Below are 20,772 nucleotides of genomic sequence, written 5' to 3' on the forward strand. Positions count from 1 at the left end.
AGGCTCGAAAGCCTACTACCAATTAAGCATATTAGGTGATGTGCATCTCTGTAATGAGAAGGGGTGTGGTCTAATGACATCAACACCGTATATTAGGTGTGCATAATTATTAGGCAACTTCCTTTCCTTTGGCAAAATGGGTCAAAAGAAGGACTTGACAGGGTCCGAAAAGTCAAAAATAGTGAGATATCTTGCAGAGGGATGCAGCACTCTTAAAATTGCAAAGCTTCTGAAGCGTAATCATCGAACAATCAAGCGTTTCATTCAAAATAGTCAACAGGGTCGCAAGAAGCGTGTGGAAAAACCAAGGCGCAAAATAACTGCCCATGAACTGAGAAAAGTCAAGCGTGCAGCTGCCAAGATGCCACTTGCCACCAGTTTGGCCATATTTCAGAGATGCAACATCACTGGAGTGCCCAAAAGCACAAGGTGTGCAATACTCAGAGACATGGCCAAGGTAAGAAAGGCTGAAAGACGACCACCACTGAACAAGACACACAAGCTGAAACGTCAAGACTGGGCCAAGAAATATCTCAAGACTGATTTTTCTAAGGTTTTATGGACTGATAAAATGAGAGTGAGTCTTGATGGGCCAGATGGATGGGCACGTGGCTGGATTGGTAAAGGGCAGAGAGCTCCAGTCCGACTCAGACGCCAGCAAGGTGGAGGTGGAGTACTGGTTTGGGCTGGTATCATCAAAGATGAGCTTGTGGGGCCTTTTCGGGTTGAGGATGGAGTCAAGCTCAACTCCCAGTCCTACTGCCAGTTTCTGGAAGACACCTTCTTCAAGCAGTGGTACAGGAAGAAGTCTGCATCCTTCAAGAAAAACATGATTTTCATGCAGGACAATGCTCCATCACACGCGACCAAGTACTCCCCAGCGTGGCTGGCAAGAAAGGGTATAAAAGAAGAAAATCTAATGACATGGCCTCCTTGTTCACCTGATCTGAACCCCATTGAGAACCTGTGGTCCATCATCAAATGTGAGATTTACAAGGAGGGAAAACAGTACACCTCTATGAACAGTGTCTGGGAGGCTGTGGTTGCTGCTGCACGCAATGTTGATGGTGAACAGATCAAAACACTGACAGAATCCATGGATGGCAGGCTTTTGAGTGTCCTTGCAAAGAAGGGTGGCTATATTGGTCACTGATTTGTTTTTGTTTTGTTTTTGAATGTCAGAAATGTATATTTGTGAATGTTGAGATGTTATATTGGTTTCACTGGTAAAAATAAATAATTTAAATGGGTATATATTTGTTTTTTGTTAAGTTGCCTAATAATTATGCACAGTAATAGTCACCTGCACACACAGATATCCCCCTAAAATAGCTAAAACTAAAAACAAACTAAAAACTACTTCCAAAAATATTCAGCTTTGATATTAATGAGTTTTTTGGGTTCATTGAGAACATGGTTGTTGTTCAATAATAAAATTAATCCTCAAAAATACAACTTGCCTAATAATTCTGCACTCCCTGTAATTGAAATGGGTATATATTTGTTTTTTGTTAAGTTGCCTAATAATTATGCACAGTAATAGTCACCTGCACACACAGATATCCCCCTAAAATAGCTAAAACTAAAAACAAACTAAAAACTACTTCCAAAAATATTCAGCTTTGATATTAATGAGTTTTTTGGGTTCATTGAGAACATGGTTGTTGTTCAATAATAAAATTAATCCTCAAAAATACAACTTGCCTAATAATTCTGCACTCCCTGTACACTATTACTGTACTAACTACACTAACACAGTCCCAAGTCCTCCCCAACATCTAACTACAATTGTAATAATACACATGCATACACTTTACCAGCAGCCCACCCAATCCTGACAATATAACAGGGGATATGAGGGATCTACAATCCTAGGGGAACACAGGGGATGTTAGGATTATAGGGGAACTCAGGGCAGGAGAGGTTAAGGGTAACCAAGGGTTATACAGGGGGTGACTGGGCTGCTTCCAGGGTACAGGCTCATCAGGGATTAATGCTGAGACATGAAGTCAGCAGCCAGGGGTTAGGGGATGGTTGGTACTCAGCCATTTCCAGGAGCATGTGGCCGCATGTGGCCTCTCTTCCTTCAGGGAGCTGTTCCCATCCCATATGTCTCTGATTGTAGTCCAGATTCCAAGAGACCCCTGTTCCTGGTTTCAGGCTCCTATATCAGCCTCAGAAACAGACCACCTCCCCCCCTCCTCAGGGATGTGACATCATAGTGTGACTGTGACGTATGCCTGCCAGTTGGCCCCCTGAGGCTAGCAGCACCACACGCCCAGCCATGTCACAAACATATGGAGGGGCAGAGCATAGTAACTAGGCTGATAAACTCAACAAAAGGCCTTTGAAGTCACCAGCCACCTGGAGACATATCCACCCCCCTGCAGGAACTGGCTGAACGCTGTGCCTATGGGGGGAATTTAAGTATATATATATGTATACAGATACTTGGGGCGCATCTATATACATATATATATATACTCATTATAAACCTGGGGCATACATGGGCAGTTATAGGCCCATATATATATATATATATATATACCTGGGGTTGAGCCATGGCAGATACACACATATAGATGTTTGGGGCACATCTACCTGCATGTACATATACACAATATAAAAGGGCCAATATACATGCATATATGTAAGGGCATATATACATATATATTTAAATCCAAACTTCCCTCAACAACATTGATTCAGTATGTCCATATTTTTTGCAATAGTGGCAAACAGGCTGCTTTCGATTTCTAGACCGATAATTTGGCCGTCCATCAGGTTCTTTTGGGTAGACATCCCTATATGCAGGTGGGAGCCTTGGAGGAAAAGGACCTTCATCTTCCAACAATATTGGTCTTTCCCACTCATCTATTTTCTTGCATACTTTCTCTAAGCTCAGAGTGAGATGGTTCACTTGCTCCATTAGTGCTGCCACTACATCTGTTACTGGAGCCTGAGTGGCTTGACTGACTCCAGCCAGCCCCACATTGACAGTCTTTGGTTGACAAACCTGAGATTCAGGCAAGGCTGCTGGCCCTGCGGCCGGGTTTTGGCCTAGAATGCTGATGGCCAGCTCTTTAAAATCCAAGAATGCACAATTGTGGTGTTTGGCTGACAGCATCCTCAGTTGGCCCTTTAAATGCTCCATACTTATACCTGCAATGAACTGTTCTCTAAGAGTCCTGTCCTGATCCTCGGCTTCCTTGGGGTCCACTTGGACTACAGCCCTCAGGGTCTCTTGCAAGGACAGAGCAAAATCGCAGAGCGACTCCCCGGGTTGCTGCTTCCTGCTGAAGAATCGCATTTTAACTTCGGACACCGTTCTGGCCTCAAATGTGGTGCCAAGGCGATCAAAAATTCCAGGGTACTCTTTTCAGAACGGGTCCAGGACATGACTTCCCTGCGGGCGGCCCCCTCTAACTGAGCTAGGAGGATTTCCATTTGTTGTTTAGCAGATATAGGATAGAGCCGGAATAAGGCCAGTATCTGGTCCCTAAAGTCCTTTAATGTTGGGCTTCTCCTGAATATCGTGGAAACCAGGGGGCCCCAAAATAATACGGCATGGTCAATGGCATCAGGCTTGATGCTGCGACGGCGGCAGGTGCCCTATTGTCAGTTGCGGGCACTTCAAAAGGCATTTCTGGGGCCGCCTGCCCTGCTCCTTCAGGTGCGGACATAGTGTTGCTAGATGGGTATGGCCCTTTAAATGACAGCGGAGCGGAGCTAAAATGTCAGAGTTCCCTTTTTTTTTTTTAAGTGAAGTCTCTGGCTGCTAAGGGAGGACCTTTCCCGGTATCCTAGCAGGGGTCGGAGCTGCTCCGGTATAGAAATCAGAAGGGGACCGGTTAAGGATAAAGTTAGTACTTACTCCGGCAGTGCTCGCTCCAAGTCTCGCGAGATGCGGCGCTACGTCAGGCGGGAGTCCCACGTTCAGCGTCAGAAGGTAGGCGCGGCCTCTTGCAGCTTCGGGATTCAGGTAGGCGGTACTTTTTCCCGACAGGGCGGCGTTTCTTCCTCCTTGCAGGCTGGGCGGTAACTTCACCTTGTCCTTTTTCGCGCCAAATGGGTAAAACGAGGTGCACTTGTAATCCAGTCAGGTTAAGCGGCCATCTTTGAGCAAATCGCTGTCTATTCACTGACAGCAAGCGGTGGCTTACACAAATGGCAAACAGTCCATGCACTATAATCTTCACACCGCAAATTATTACAGTTCTCTTTGGCCCAGCAATTTTTAATAAACAGTGGGGCTTAGTCACTTTTTGGGTGGATAATGGCACACAGTTTTGTAATCCAACAATGGCGCGGATATGATCGTATCCTGTTCGTGACGCCAATTTATGCAGCACGCCAGACCTGCAGGGTATTGCGATTGTGAGGTCACGGTTATGGGCAATCGAGGGTTACTCACTTTTTAGAGGAGAACCCTGGGCAGGCATGCGGCAGTGAAGGAGAGGTAGACACAAGTTCCTCTGGGGCACACTCTGGATGTAGGGACCAGACCTGATGGTGGATGGGGTGCCCTGGATGTTGCAGGTATTTTGAGTGCCTGAGGCAAGGTCCCTTTAAGGATCGTGATGCCAGTGCCTGTAACGGTGGCACACCGATTTGTAGGAGTAGTAATGGAGGTACACAGCTGGTATGGTAAACCAAACGTTGCTTTACTTGGAAAACAGTCCCAACTTTATACAGACAGTTGATAATGATGATGCAGTCCCTTATAACAATATTCCACAAGCAGGTTTACTTTCAATATGGCAGGTAATAATCTTGCAAGATACTTGGAGGGTATACAATTAATGCTTCACAGCCCTGGCTGCACTATCTCCACAGCTATTCTGGCTGGCTGTATCCCAAGGCCCGGATGCCTAAATGCTGGCTTTAATCCTTGGTAATAATTCTTCCTCCCGTATTGACCCTTGCTTTTATCTTATAGTACCTCTGCCTCTCAGCTTACTTATCTGAGCTGGTTGTGTTGTTCCTGTTGTGAGGGAAGCTGCAGGTTTCTCCCAGGAGGTAGATTCTTCTTCTGGGGTGACTCTACTGGGCTAAGTTTATCCTCAGGAGCTTCAGGCTGACTAGGTTACACTTCTAGCCACCTATAAATGAACTAACTCTCCCCTGTCTGGGCCTACCTATATATACAGGGTGGGCCATTTATATGGATACACCTTAATAAAATGGGAATGGTTGGTGATATTAACTTCCTGTTTGTGGCACATTAGTATATGTGAGGGGGGAAACTTTTCAAGATGGGTGGTGACCATGGCGGCCATTTTGAAGTTGGCCATTTTGAATCCAACTTTTGTTTTTTCAATAGGAAGAGGGTCATGTGACACATCAAACGTATTGGGAATTTCACAAGAAAAACAATGGTGTGATTGGTTTTAACGTAACTTTATTCTTTCATGAGTTATTTACAAGTTTCTGACCACTTATAAAATGTGTTCAATGTGCTGCCCATTGTGTTGGATTGTCAATGCAACCCTCTTCTCCCACTCTTCACACACTGATAGCAACACCGCAGGAGAAATGCTAGCACAGGCTTCCAGTATCCGTAGTTGCAGGTGCTGCACATCTCGTATCTTCACAGCATAGACGATTGCCTTCAGATGATATGAGATGTGCAGCACCTGAAACTACGGATACTGGAAGCCTGTGCTAGCATGTCTCCTGCGGTGTTGCTATCAGTCTGTGAAGAGTGGGAGAAAAGGGTTGCATTGACAATCCAACACAATGGGCAGCACATTGAACACATTTTGTAAGTGGTCAGAAACTTGTAAATAACTCATGGAAGAATAAAGTTACGTTAAAACCAAGCACACCGTTGTTTTTCTTGTGAAATTCCCAATAAGTTTGATGTGTCAAATGACCCTCTTCCTATTAGACCATTCCCATTTTATTAAGGTGTATCCATATAAATGGCCCACCCTGTACTTAGGGCTCTCTAGCTCCCTCTAATGTCTAGGAGGCTAAACTACACCCTAACAGGCCTGACACCCAGATAACACAGGGAAATGCATAATTAAACATCACAGTAATGCAAAAGACATGTTAACCCTTGTGTAGCGCCCACTTTACCAAGTGGGACACTACACATTTGCATGCTTACAGAAAATACTGATTGAGGGACGCGATCTATCAGCTTCCACAAAATAGTGATAGAGGTTTTCCATATACCTGCGTCCACAGAATACAGATTGCGGGTTTTGAAATACCTGCTTCAACTAACAACTGATTAAGGCCTGCCATATATCAGCTTCCACAAAATCGTGATAGAGGTTTTCCAGATACCTGCGTCCACAAAATTACTGCTTGACGGTGATATAACAACTGATTGAGGCCTACCATATATCAGCTTACACAAATACTGCTCTTCTCTAGGGACTTTGGCACAGCGTCATTTTGAAAATGACAGGCAGAGGAAGAGGCAGGCCTTTCCGCAGGGATGGTAGGGGTCAGGCAGGTGCACCAGGCTGGAGCCCAAGAAGGAAATTGGAGAAGGTGCATGCGATTATGTCAAAGGACGCACCAGAGTTGGTTGAGTGGCTCACTCAGCCTTTCGCTTCTGCACCCTCCTCACTATATGCTGTGTGCACCCCCAAAGACACCACTACCACCACCATAGCTCCTCCACTCGAGTTAGAGGAATTATTTTCCCATCCATTCCCACACCTTACCGATGCGCAGCCATTCTTGGCATCGGATGAGGAAGAGGAGGTAGCAACGGCCGCCACCCAGGGGTCTGACGACAGTACCCAGATCAGCCCAAGGAGGGTGATCCCTGCTGTTGCTGCCTACTGCGAGATTTCTAATGTCAGTGGTGGTAAAGGTGACAATGATGACATGTCGATGGACGTCATGTGGGTGCCCACAAGAGAGGAAGTGGAGGGGAGTTCAGAGAGAGAGACTGAGCAGCAGATAGGGAGGAGAAGCAGGCAGAACTCGCAGTGCACAGGAGGCAAAAAGCAGACTGCAAATGTATCTGGAGCGAGCCATCCACCATGCACGGTCACATCTGTCGCTCCCAGGATGCCAGCACATGGCTCTGCAGTGTGGGCTTTTTTTAAACGTGTCAGCTGCTGACACTAGTGTTGCCATCTGCAGCCTGTGCTGTCCACGCACAAGTCGCGATAAGCCCAACACTCACCTAGGGACGACCGCCTTAAGAAGGCACCTGGCCTCCCATCACCGAGCCCAGCGGGAGCAACATTGTAAGAACCCACAAAGCCACACACCCAGCGCTCCACGTCCTGCCTCTTCTCCTTCTCATCTTTCCTCCAATTTGTCCTCTACTCCACCTTCCACCGTGCTGTCGTCGCGTTCATCTGGCACAAGGCAGGCTTCCGTGTCCCAAATGTTCGAGCATAAAAAGAATTATGATGCTGGATTATCCTCTTTCCCAACGGCTGACGGCTTGTCGGAACTGCTAGCCCACCAACTACTGCCATATAAATTGGTGGACTCGGAGGCCTTTAGAAAATTTGTGGCCATTGGCACACCGCAATGGAAGGTCCCCGGAAGGAAATATTTCTCCCAGAAGGGCATCCCTGAACTATATGGCCACGTTCAGTGGCAAGTTAATATATCTCTGGCACACAGTGTCGGTGCCAAGATACATCTGACCACAGACACGTGGTCTAGCAAACACAGGCAGAAAAGGTACATAACTTACTGCCCACTGGGTGAACCATCTGACGGCTATCAAGCATGTAACCCGTGGCACCTGTGTGGATTTTGTGTTACCGCCACGGATGGCATGCAGGCCGGCCTCTTTTTCTCCTCCTCCTACTCCATCCTCCGTCTCCTCCTCGGCTGACTCCTCCTTTTCCACTGCTACCGCCTCTTCCGCTTCACCTCCCAAGCTCCCCAGAACCTATTTGACATGCCAGGTGAGACGTTGCCATGCTGTGCTGCGGCTGTTGTGCCTGGAAGCCAAGAGCCACACTGGTCTTGCACCGCTTTCAGCTGTGTGGTCACAGGCCGATCAGTGGCTAACCCCGCTCAATTTGACAGTTGGTAAAGTGGTGTACGACAATGGTGCAAATCTGATGAGTGTGCTGAAACAGGGCAAAATGACACACGTCCTGAACTTAATCGTGCAGTGATTCGTTGCCAAATACCCCGGGGTTTAGGATGTCTTGCGGCAGCCCAGGAAAATCTCTGGCCATTTTAGTAGATCTTACACGGCCATGGCTCGCCTTGCTGACGTTCATCGGCGACACCACTTGCTCGTCAGACGTCTGATTTGTGACTGCCCGATGCACTGGAACTCCACCTTGTATATGCTTGATAGCCTGCTCCTGCAGAAACATGCCATTAACGACTACCTGTACAATCTCTGCAGCAGGACAGGTTCTGGGGAGCTTGGTTTCTTTTCACCATGCCAGTGGCTGCTCATGCATGACGCATGCAGACTTATGCAGCCATTTGATGAGATCATGAAACCGGTCAGTCGCAGCCAGGGCGCCATCAGTGACATTGTACCTTACACCTTTCTGAAGCATGCATTGCGTCGTGTCATTGATCAAGCCGTCGAGGAGCAGGAGCTGGAAGATGAGGAAGTCGCAATGCTGAATGAATTCCCAAGGGGGGCTACTCCATCGGAGACAAGTCAGCAGGAGTCTGAAGAGGAGTCAGAGGAGGATGGTGGCTGGGGGGAGGAGGAGGAGCAAGAAGAGCAGGCTTTAAACTTTTCGCGGATCCCTGATGTTCCCAGGATGGGGGAGGAAACCGAGGACGACATTCTCCTGGGCGATGAGCAGGAGCCAGGGCACTCCACCACTTCCAATTTAGTGCAAATGGGGGCCTTCATGCTCCAGTGTTTGAAGAGGGATCCCCGTATAAAAAGCATAAAGGTCAAGGACCTGTACTGGGTGGCAACGTACTTAGTCCCCCGGTACAAACACTAAATAGCGGATATGTTACCAGCATCACAGAGGGCTGTCAGAATGCAGCATTTCCAGGCCTTGCTGTGAGAGATGCTGCATTCTGCTGTTGCAGGCACTGGCAGAGTAATTTCCACCAACAGCGAAACAGGTGTGGGTACCAATCCTAACGCGCCTGCAAAAAGAGGGCGGTTTAAAGATGTGTTGGTCACTTCGGATATGAGATCATTCTTGCAGCCAACCAATCGACAGCTGCCTTCCTGATACAGCCTCAGGGAACGCCTAGACCGACAGGTGTCTGACTACATCGGGTTAACGGCCGATGTAGTTGCCCTAAGAAGCGAGGAACCCCTTGACTACTGGGTGTGCAGGCTTGACCTGTGGCCAGAGCTAGCACAATTTGCCATGCAACTCTTGGCTTGCCCCTCATCAAGTGTCCTGTCCAAAATGACGTTCAGCGCAGCAGGGGGGATCGTGACAGATAAGCTCACTCGCCTAGCTCATGACAGTGTGGACTACCTCACATTTTTAAAACTTAATGAGGCATGGTGTCACGAAGGGGTAGGATGCAAGATACAATAAACACACAGAAAACCTCAAAACAAGCGTCTAGGCCAGAAGCTGGGGATAAAGGTCACCTCCTGACAATTCCCTACCAGCTCTTCCTGGACTTCTGTGCCCACGTTCAGACCCTAAAGGTAGGAATGAACGTGCCCCCGTGCCTAAGGCTAAAGATTCCCTAAAGTCCCTGAGATGGTGGAAAGGGGGAAAGAGGCAGCCTGCTTCCTCAGGTCCTGGAGGAGGCAGGTGCCTCTCTAACAGCCTAGACAAAACACAAAAAGGAAAACAAAACCAACTTATGTTGTAGCAGAGCAGAAACAGCAAATCCACCTTTCCTCAAAGCAAGATAGAAGCTATAACCCGCACAGGACACTGGGAAGGGGCGTAATTTAAACTCACACAAATGACCCCACCTAGTGCACCTGAAGGAAGGCGGATACAGCTCAGCTCCAAACCCAAAACAAACAAAAAACTACACATGTGCTGCTAACCTGGCAGACCTCCGCACATAACCTGAGCAGGGCATGACAGTAACCCCGCCCCTTTCTACGGGTGACCTCCGGACACCCCGGCCCAACTTTATCTGGGTGGGCCCTGTGAAAGGCCCTCACCAGTCGGCTGGCACTAACATCCACAGCCGGAACCCACATCCTCTCCCTGGGGCCGTATCCCCTCCAATGTACCAGGTACTGAAGGGAACCCAGAAGAACACGTGAGTCGAGAATCCTAGAGATCTTGAACTTTAATTTGCCATCAACCAGAACAGGGGGAGGAGGCAATGGCGATGGTTCCACCGGTTTCACATATTTCTTCAGTAAAGACCTGTGGAACACATCATGGATCCTCCAGATCTGTGGAAGATCCAGACAAAAAGCCACTGGATTGACAACCGCAGATATTTTGTAAGGTCCAATAAATCTTGGACCCAGTTTCCAAGATGGTACTCTCAGTTTAATATTTTTAGTAGATAACCACACCAGATCACACACAAACAGGTCCGGACCAGTCATACATCTCCTGTCAGCCATTCGCTTATATCTCTCACCCATCTTCTCCAAATTAACTTGGATCCTCTGCCAGATAGAAGTCAAGGCAGAAGAAAATCTCTCCTCCTCTGGCATCCCAGAGGAACCAGTCCCAGAAAAGGTACCAAACTGAGGATGAAAACCGTATGCGACCAAAAAATGGCGACTTACCTGTGGACTCCTGCCTACGGTTATCTAAAGCAAACTCTGCTAGAGATAAGAATGAGGACCAGTACTCCTGGTTCTTAGCCACAAAACACCTCAAGTAGGTCTCCAGGTTTTGGTTAGTACGCTCTGTCTGCCCATTCGACTGCGGATAAAAAGCCGAAGAGAACGAAAGTTGAACACCAAGACGAGAGCAGAACGCCCTCCAAAACCTGGAAGCAAACTGCGTGCCCCTATCAGAAACCACATCCGAGGGAATGCCATATAATTTCACGATGTTATCAACAAAAACCTGAGCAAGAGTCTTAGCATTCGGCAGACTGGCTAACGATACAAAGTGAGCCATTTTACTAAAACGGTCCACAACCACCAAAATCACAGTTTTCCCGGATGAACTCTGCAGATCAGTAATAAAGTCCATAGACAAGTGCGTCCAAGGACGAGATGGAATAGACAAAGGAAGAAGTGAACCAGAAGGTCGAGTGTGAGCAACCTTTGACCGTGCACAGGTCTCACAAGCTGCTACATAATCCTCAACACTCTTAAGTAACCCAGGCCACCAGAACCTCCGGGAAATAAGATCAAAGGTGGACTTGCCACCAGGATGTCCAGCAAGGACAGTATCATGATGTTCCTTGAATACCTTGTATCGCAGTCCAGCAGGAACAAACAACCTCCCTGGGGGACAAGAATCAGGAGCCCCCTCCTGGGCTCCCAACACCTCCATCTCCAACTCGGGGTACAGAGCGGAGACCACCACCCCATCAGCCAAAATCGGAGCAGGATCCTCTGAATCACTTCCCCCAGGAAAACTACGAGACAATGCATCTGCCTTGATGTTTTTAACCCCCGGGCGAAAAGTAAACACAAAATTGAACCTAGTAAAGAACAGTGACCATCTAGCCTCTCTAGGATTCAGACGCTTGGCAGATTGCAGGTAAGCCAAATTCTTATGATCAGTATATACCGTAACAGGATGAGACGCCACCTCCAACCAGTGACGCCATTCCTCAAAGGCCAATTTGATGGCCAGCAATTCCCTATCTCCTACATCATAACTCCTCTTGGCGACCGAGAGCTTCTTGGAAAAAAAAGCACACGGACGCCATTTGCCAGGAGATGAACCCTGCGACAACACTGCTCCCCACCTCTGATGCATCCACCTCCACCACGAATGGCTGAGACACATCGGGCTGCATCAGAATGGGAGCAAATGCAAAACATTCCTTAATAGCCGAAAAGGCCTGCAATGCCTCATCCGACCAGACAGAGAAGTCGACGCCTTTCCTAGTCATATTGGTCACAGATTTTACAATAGTAGAGTAGTTCAAGATACATTTTCTATAATAATTGGTAAACCCCAAAAACCGCATCAAAGCTTTCTGATTCTCCGGTCGGTCCCATTCCAGAACCGCCCGGACCTTTTCGGGGTCCATACGAAAACCAGAGTCAGAAAGCAGATATCCCAGAAATGGAAGCTCCTGAACAGAAAACACACATTTCTCCAATTTAGCATATAATTTATTCTCCCAAAGGATCGAAAAAACCTGTCTCACGTGATCCTGATGGGTCTTCAGATCAGGAGAGTAAATTAGTATGTCATCCAAGTAAATTACAATGAACCTTCCCACAAAATGATGAAAAATGTCATTGACAAATCGCTGAAACACCGCTGGCGCGTTAGTTAACCCAAAAGGCATAACCAAATTCTCGAAATGACCCTTGTGCATGTTGAAGGCCATTTTCCACTCATCCCCTCCTTGATTCTGATCATATTGTAGGCCCCTCTTAAATCTAACTTTGAGAATACCTTGGCTCCAACAATTTGATCAAAAAGGTCAGAAATCAAAGGAAGGGGATACGGATCACGGACCGTAATGTGGTTCAATTTCCGGAAATCCAAACAAGGTCTAAGCGATCCATCCTTTTTCTTTACAAAGAATAAACCAACTGCAACCGGAGACTTAGATGGCCTAATATGACCCTTTGCCAAACTCTCGGCAATATACTTTCGCATGACCTCTCTTTCGGGTTGAGAAAGATTGTATAGCCGAGACTTTGGCAACTTAGCCCCTGGGATGAGATTAACCGGACAATCATATTCACGATGAGGAGGCAACTCCTGAGTCACACCCTCCGAAAAGATATCCGCAAAATCTGAGAGATACTGAGGTAGAACTGTAGTAGACACCCCTGAGATAGATGCGCTAAGACAATTGTCCGAACAAAATTCACTCCAAACAATGATCTGCCTTGCCTGCCAATCTATAGTAGAGTTATGTTTTATCAACCACTGTAAACCTAAGACCATAGGAGTGGGCAAGTCCTTCATGACAAAACAAGAAATTATCTCAACATGTGAAATCACCCACCCATAACTAAATACCATGAGCAATATGAGTGAGACTCCTTTGAGAAAGAGGGGAAGAATCAATTGCGAACACCGGAATCTCTCTTTCTAAAGTGCAAGTACTTAAACCCAGATTTTGAAGAAAAAGAAAATCAATAAGGTTTACCCCAGCACCACAGTCAATGAATACTTCAAAATAGAATTTTCCTGAGTCTAGCGCCACCGTAGCTGGAAGGAGAAAATTAGTATTGCAGGGAGATTGCATACCTGCTTGCTCCGACACCCCATTGACACTACCAAGAGTCAGGGATGTTTTTTTTTTTCCCCTTTATGTAAACCTCTTTGTGGTTCTTTATCATCAACTTGCGGTTTAACCAAAGGACAAGCATAAACAAAATGACCACTTTCTCCACAGTAATAACATAGCTTATGCAACCTCCTAAAGTTCCTATTACCAGAACGGAAAGACACCTGACCCAGCTGCATGGGTTCCTCCCCTACCCCAGAATTACATGTCATATTACCCTGGGGAACCGGTGAGACGAAACCACTCCCAGAAGGGATCCCTTGCACGGAAGGAACCTTACACCTCTCTCTAATGCATCTATCTAACCGTACTGCTAAAGACACAGCATTCTCCAACGTATCCGGATACTCATGAAAAGCGAGGGCATCTTTCAATCTCTCAGACAACCCCTGACAAAACTGACTACGTAGTGCGGGGTCATTCCACTCAGACTCCGTGGCCCATCTCCTAAACTCAACGCAGTACGCCTCTGCAGTATGTTCTCCTTGTAATAAATTACACAACTTAGATTCCGCCATCGAGACCCAATCTAGGTCATCATAAATTAATCCCAAGGCTTTAAAAAATGTATCCACTGACCGGAGGGCCAGAGAACCGGTCGGCAAAGAAAAGGCCCAGGACTGCGCGTCCCCTTTAAGCAGGGATATGATTGTCCCTACTCTCTGACTCTCATCACCAAATGAAGACGACCGCAGCCGAAAATACAGCTTGCATGACTCTCTAAAGCGGATAAAGTCATCCACACCCCCTGAAAATCTATCAGGGAGAGCGACTCTAGGCTCCCCATAAATTTGACTTCCTCCTATAGCACCTGATGTCAGAGCATTCTGACACCGTGCGACAGAATTACACAGATCAGCAACCTCTAGGGATAATCCCTGCATGCGATCAATAACGCATCAATTGACTCCATCTCAAAGCAGCTGAGAAATGGCAGTCTAGGTATTGGCGGGTTATAATGTCACAAAGGGGTAGGATACAAGATACAATAAACACACAGAAATCCTCAAAACAAGCGTCTAGGCCAGAAGCTGGGGATAAAGGTCACCTCTTGACAATTCCCTACCAGCTCTCCCTGGACTTCTGTGCCCACGTTCAGACCCTAAAGGTTGGAATGAACGTGCTCCCGTGCCTAAGGATGAATATTCCCTAAAGTCCCTGAGATGGTGGAAAGGGGGAAAGAGGCAGCCTGCTTCCTCAGGTCCTGGAGGAGGCAGGTGCCTCTCTAACAGCCTAGACAGAACACAAAAAGGAAAACAAAACCAACTTATCTTGTAGCTGAGCAGAAACGGCAAATCCACCTTTCCTCAGAGCAAGATAGAAGCTATAACCCGCACAGGACACTGGGAAGGGGCATAATTTAAACTCACCCATACGACCCCACCCAGTGCACCTGAAGGAAGGCGGATACAGCTCAGCTCCAAACCCAAAACAAAAAACTACACACGTGCTGCTAACCTGGCAGACCTCCGCACATAACCTGAGCAGGGCATGACACATGGATCTCGGAGGAATTAAACACCTGTGATTACCACGTGTAATTGAAATTCCTCATGCCAGCCCACACATATCCGCTACCACCCAGAACAAAGAATGGTCTTTGCCTTATGTATATACAGCGGCATAAAAGGCCTTTTATGTCAGGTGAATGCCTAATTTTTGGGGCCTGTACTGGCCGACAGTTACATATTTATCCTGTGACCGCCTAATGTACCTCCAGTCACAGAATCCAAATTTCTTTGCTGTCAGGTGAATGCCTATTGACTAATTTTTGGGGCCTGTACTGGCCGACATTTACATATTTATCCTGTGACCGCCTAATGTACCTCCAGTCACAGAATCCAAATTTCTTTGCTGTCAGGTGAATGCCTATTGACTAATTTTTGGGGCCTGTACTGGCCGACATTTACATATTTATCCTGTGACCGCCTAATGTACCTCCAGCCACAGAATCCAAAGTTCTTTGCTGTCAGGTGAAAGCCTATTGCCTAATTTTTGGGGCCCTGTACTGGCCGACAGTTACATTTTTATCCTGTGACTGCCTAATGTACCTCCAGCTACAGAATCCAAGGTTCTTTGCTGTCAGGTGAATGCCTATTGCCTAATTTTTGGGGCCTGTACTGGCCGACAGTTAAATTTTTATCCTGTGACAGCCTAATGTACCTCCAGTCGCAGAATCCAAAGTTTTTTGCTGTGAGGTGAATACTAATTGCCTAATTTTTGGGGCCTGTACTGGCCGACAGTTACATATTTTTTATCTCTAGCCACATAATCACACCCTTGTCTCACTCCTCTGCCTCTTATTATGGTGATGTATGAACCGCATTCACCATAAGGACCTTCTAATGTCACAGGATCATGTGACTGTGCCCCCCAACCCGTTCTGTGCCCCTCACCCTGTACTGTGCCCCCTTATACCACACCCTCTTACCACACCCTGTGCAGTGCCCCTAGTCATTCCCTGTACTGTGCCTCTTATACCCTTTTATCTGGTCATGGTATGGCGGTGTTATCCGGTCAATGTATGGCGGTGGTATCCAATAACTGGTGGCCATAACTGTATCCCTTTCCCTGCCCACGCCATCCTTTTTTAGACCTGGCATAAGCGGGAAAAATATGCAGATTGCGGTGCTAAGGACCTTTGCGCCACAATCTGTGTCAGCAATACGCCTAACATAGACGTATTTCTATAAAATAAATGACCACCTAATTGTATTATTATTCAGGGGTAGGGCTAATATTTTGATATTATATAGATTCTAGTGTATTATACTGTGCCCTGTATTTCCCAGTAGAATAGGATCCTTGGGAAACACAGTACTCATCCCTGACCACCAGGACCAGGTAGCGCTCTGTCAGTACATGGCGTTCTCCCCTCTCCACCACGCTGCTCCGCTGTGTACTGGTGCTTATTCTGACATTAGGGCTGGGTTCACATCCTATTTTTGCCATCCATTTAATGCATACAAAAAATTTATGCGTTAACAGATGCCTCAGACTGATGCCGTACAGTGGCGTCCGTTCACCATACAGTTCCATGGTAGAAAAAAATGTACGTTAACGTATGCATTTTTTTTATGGATACAAAAATGTGGAGTGCTGCACATTTGTATACATCAAACCGATAGAAAATAACATTTTTCTAGGCTCCAGCACGGCACATTTTTGAGAGTTTCCCTTTAAGACGCATAAAAATGGCCCCTGATTACATATTTTTTGTGGAAATGTTTGCCAATGAGCCCCCTCTGATATATCATTGTCCATGTTGTGGGACTATTTGTGTACTTCTAGTAAGTGTTTGCTGGCTGCAAATATGACCTGAAAGTTCTTCAGGTTAGCCTGCCATTAAAATGAATTGGGCCCACCGCGAACGCGCGGTTTGCAAACATTTGATCGCGAACGTGCGTTCGCAAATTGTCCCGGTCGATGTTCGTCCATCACTATTGACAACCGTAGAGGCACTTGGGTTGAAATAATAAATGGAACGCCCTTAGGAGGTGAGCCCATTTTGGAATCTACATTCCTAAAGGTATTAAGGGGTGGAGTGAGAATTTTAACGCTACAGATACTTAGCAGAAATGAATGTGCAAACCAAACCCAGGAAGTGGCATTGTGCTTCCTGATCTGTATACACAGCACTCATTGAGCACTGTGTATACAGCGATAGGGAAGGCATGGATGGTGAAAAACTGTCCCTGCCTTTTCCATGGGAAGCCCTGCTGTCACTGGCACTGGACTCCCTGCTCCAGCAGCTGCACAATCAACGTGCAGCTGCCATCTCTTCAGTGACGTATTAAAATTGCAGTGCAGAGATATGTCCCGACTGCCAGATGTTTATAGTCTATAGGCGGTTGGGAACTGTTAAAAAAACGTATATGTCGGTATATAACAATAGCACATTAAAAAATTATAGCTAGAGGTAATTAATACAGTTCTTCCTGGTATCCAGTGAGGAGGCCAGCTTTATTTCCTGAAGTATCATTGTATACAGCTAGAAGGAGGAAGTAGTCCAGGAAAAAGTGAAAATTTATATTCCTGCGCAGGGTTGCCAACCTGAATTTTTCTTTTTCTGGACAACTTATCCAGAAATCATGGACAGCCAACATTTTTTACAGACAAATCAGAAAACCATAAAGAATGATAAAGTCATACAGGTCTATAGCTCAATATACCGATAATAACTCATTACCAGCATTTACTGTGAGCTGTAAAATTAAAATAATATAGTCAAGTATCCCCACCCTCAAAAAAATCACAGACACAGGAAAAAAGTCACCTATTTTTACAGACTGTCCAGAAATTTCTGGACCGTTGGCAACCCTGTTTCTGGGTGATAATCATTGGTGGATGGGGTGTGTACAGTAGATGAGACAGCTAATTTTACAGATGTCCAGTGTAAAGAAAAGCCATCAATGTAACATGGTTTTTCAAAATCAGACAAAACATGACTGCATTCTTCCAAAAATATCACCACATCTGTCCATTTGTTGTGACTGGTATTACAGCTCAGCTTCATTGAAGTAGATGCAAATTTACCAGACACAACCCATGGACAGGTTTGGTCTCTATGATGAGGCAATGTTTAATGTCCACTGTACTTTACTGAATAAATTGAATAGATGGTTCTCACAAGCACTGTACACATTAACAGCAGTCTTTACAGTTTTCATATGCAATTCCCAAGGCTGTCTCTGGGAGACAGAAGGCTGACTCTCTCTTATAGCCTGCACAATCTTCCCAACTTGATCAAGGGGTTCAATTGATGTCTCTCAATCTGCTATATGTTAGTATCCTCAGTGAAATGCAGTCTTTGAACAGAGGGCTTTTTCTGTACTTTTGAAATGATAAGGAACCTGAAGCTTATTTAATGCCACCAGTATGCAGAGAAGTCTGTAGCCTGAATATAGGTGTGTTACCTTTCTCTGACAAATACTCTACAATCCTCCTTGTATGGAGTCTGAGCTTCCAGCTGCATTCAGTAAACTCCTTTTCCCTAAAGGGCTGGCACATAGGCTATCACTTTGCTGCGTATAATCCACAGAGTAACATATCTCCCTGTCTAACACTGCTCTAAGCTGTTTACTTGTAGGAATAGACTGAATAGAGAGGAAGATATGGAGCCAACTTAGCCTAGAAACAGTAGTTAGGAACCTCTTACTTCATGTACAGCCTATAGGACATACACGGTGCATAAAGTACAGTACATAAACCCTTTGCAGAGGGCTTCCAGGACACTGCATATATGACCCCTTTCATATCCTATAGGATCCCCAGTTTGCTACACCACTGGGCTCAGATGACATTCACGTGTCTGATGCCTAATTTTGACTGATAATGTGATTAGCTGATCCAAATGGAGTCTAGAAACACACTACAAGTTAGAGTGCACATAGCATTTAATGAAGCAGTGCATATTTTGAATGGAATTAAACATTGGATCTGAAAGTCTGATATAGTAACATAGTATCATAGTTTAACATAGTTTAGGGCCCTTTCACACTTGCGGCAGGACGGATCCGACATGCTGTTCACCATGTCGGATCCGTCCTGCCGCTATTTCGCCGTGCCGCCGGACCTCCGTCCCCATTGACTATAATGGGGACGGGGGCGGAGCTCAGGCGCAGCACGGCGAAAGCCGCCAGACTAAAAAGTCCTGCATGTCCGACTTTTTAGTCTGGCGGCTTTCGCCGTGCACCGCCATGCTGCGCCGGAGCTCCGCCCCCGTCCCCATTATAGTCAATGGGGACGGAGCGGCAGTCCGGCGGCATGGCGAAATAGCGGAAGGACGGATCCGACATGGTGAACAGCATGTCGGATCCGTCCTGCCGCAAGTGTGAAAGGGCCCTTATAAAGCTGAAAAAAGACATCTGTCCATCCAGTTCAGCCTGTTATCCTGCAAGTTGATCCAGAGGAAGGCAAAAAAAAAAAACTGAGGTAGAAACCAATTTTCCCCACCTCCTCAGGCACAGAGTTCCATAGTCTCACTGCTCTTACCGTAAAGAATCTTCTTCTATGTTTCCTCCAAGCACAGAGGATGTCCCCTCGTCACAGTCCTTGGGATAAATAGATGATGGGAGAGATCTCTGTACTGATCCCTGATATATTTATACATAGTAATTAGATCTTCCCTCAGTCATCTTTTTTCTAAAGTGAATTACCCTAATTTTAATAATCTTTCAGGGTACTGTAGTCCACCCATTCCAGTTATAACTTTATTTGCCCTCTGCTATGTGTGCCTTGTTCACAGAAGCCCAGAACTGTACACAGTACTCCATGTTGTCTTTTTGTATACATATTAACACTATGAATGTTCACAGATTATATTTTAGATAATTGATATTATATATATTGGTGTTATCACTTCTAATTGTCATTTTTCTACCAGATACAGCTTCTGGCTGAGCGTTCTGAGGTTATGCGCACTAAAATTTCACGCATGGTGGCCGTCATTGTGTTGCTTTTCACCGTTTGTTGGGGTCCTATCCAGCTCTACATCCTGTTTCAAGCCTTTAGTCCGACCTTCAAACGGGACTATTACACATACAAAGTAAAGATATGGGCCCACTGCATGTCCTACACTAATTCATCTATTAATCCAATTGTCTATGCTTTTATGGGTGCCAACTTCCGCAAAGCATTTAACAAAGTCTTTCCATTTCTCTTCAAGCAACGAGTGGGCAGCACTGGTGTGGCTAATGCTAATGCCAACACTGAAATGCATTTTGTCTCTTCTGGTACTTAGGGGACTGAACACAGAAGACGTCAAAGGCATCTTTTGGATTGTATCTACCAAAATTATTGTCCATATTAGATTCTTGGAGGACCACTCTACCAGATAAGACATGATAATACTCTGTCATTGAGCTAAACATGCTTTCCCTGAAATGCAAGATTTTATATGGTAGCATAATGAAATGGTCCTTACTTGGATTAACTGAGAACCTTAGTGAGAAGCAAAACCTCGAAAATACAAAGTTGGGCTCATAACTTCTTTCTACTGGAACTGGTACTTGATTAGTGGTGTAAATTGGATTCTGAAAGCCAGGATGTGTGTGTGCAATTATGTTGTATGGAAATAAATGTAGTACTTTTCAAACTGGTCAAACATTTCTGTGAATGTATCACTGAAAATCTCTTGATTATTCTATTCATCAAAAGACCACAGCTGACATTGTACTCATATGCAGTGATGGCCAGTTCGCATTGTTCGCCCGCGAACATATGCAGGCTGCCATCTTTTTTCACAAGTCCGGCGAGGCACAGGTAAGCCCTTACCTGTGCCTGTGCGCAAGCCGGTCTGAAAACAAGTGCGGTCAGCGGGAGCAGGCAGTTCCGAGAACAGCCACCGGGGGCCTTCATCGGGCTGTTCTCGGAACTGCCTGCTCCCAGTGACCGCATTTGTTTTCAGACCGGCTCGCGGCACAGGCACAGGTAAGGGCTTACCTGTGCCTCGCCGGACTTGTGAAGAAAGAT

At 46.1% G+C, this 20,772-nt stretch overlaps 1 protein-coding gene across 1 annotated transcript in view; it reads left to right on the forward strand.

Moving 5' to 3' along the window:
* KISS1R (KISS1 receptor) overlaps nucleotides 1-20,041 on the forward strand; it is a 546,115-nt gene extending 526,074 nt beyond the window's left edge. Inside the window, exon 5 of the mRNA XM_040417535.1 lies at nucleotides 19,685-20,041. Within this exon, the coding sequence (XP_040273469.1) occupies nucleotides 19,685-20,041 (357 nt within the window). The remainder of the gene's footprint in view (nucleotides 1-19,684) is intronic.
* The last annotated feature ends 731 nt before the right edge of the window (nucleotides 20,042-20,772 follow it).

This window comes from Bufo bufo, chromosome 2 (genome assembly GCF_905171765.1).
Source record: "Bufo bufo chromosome 2, aBufBuf1.1, whole genome shotgun sequence".
NCBI lineage: Eukaryota > Metazoa > Chordata > Amphibia > Anura > Bufonidae > Bufo > Bufo bufo.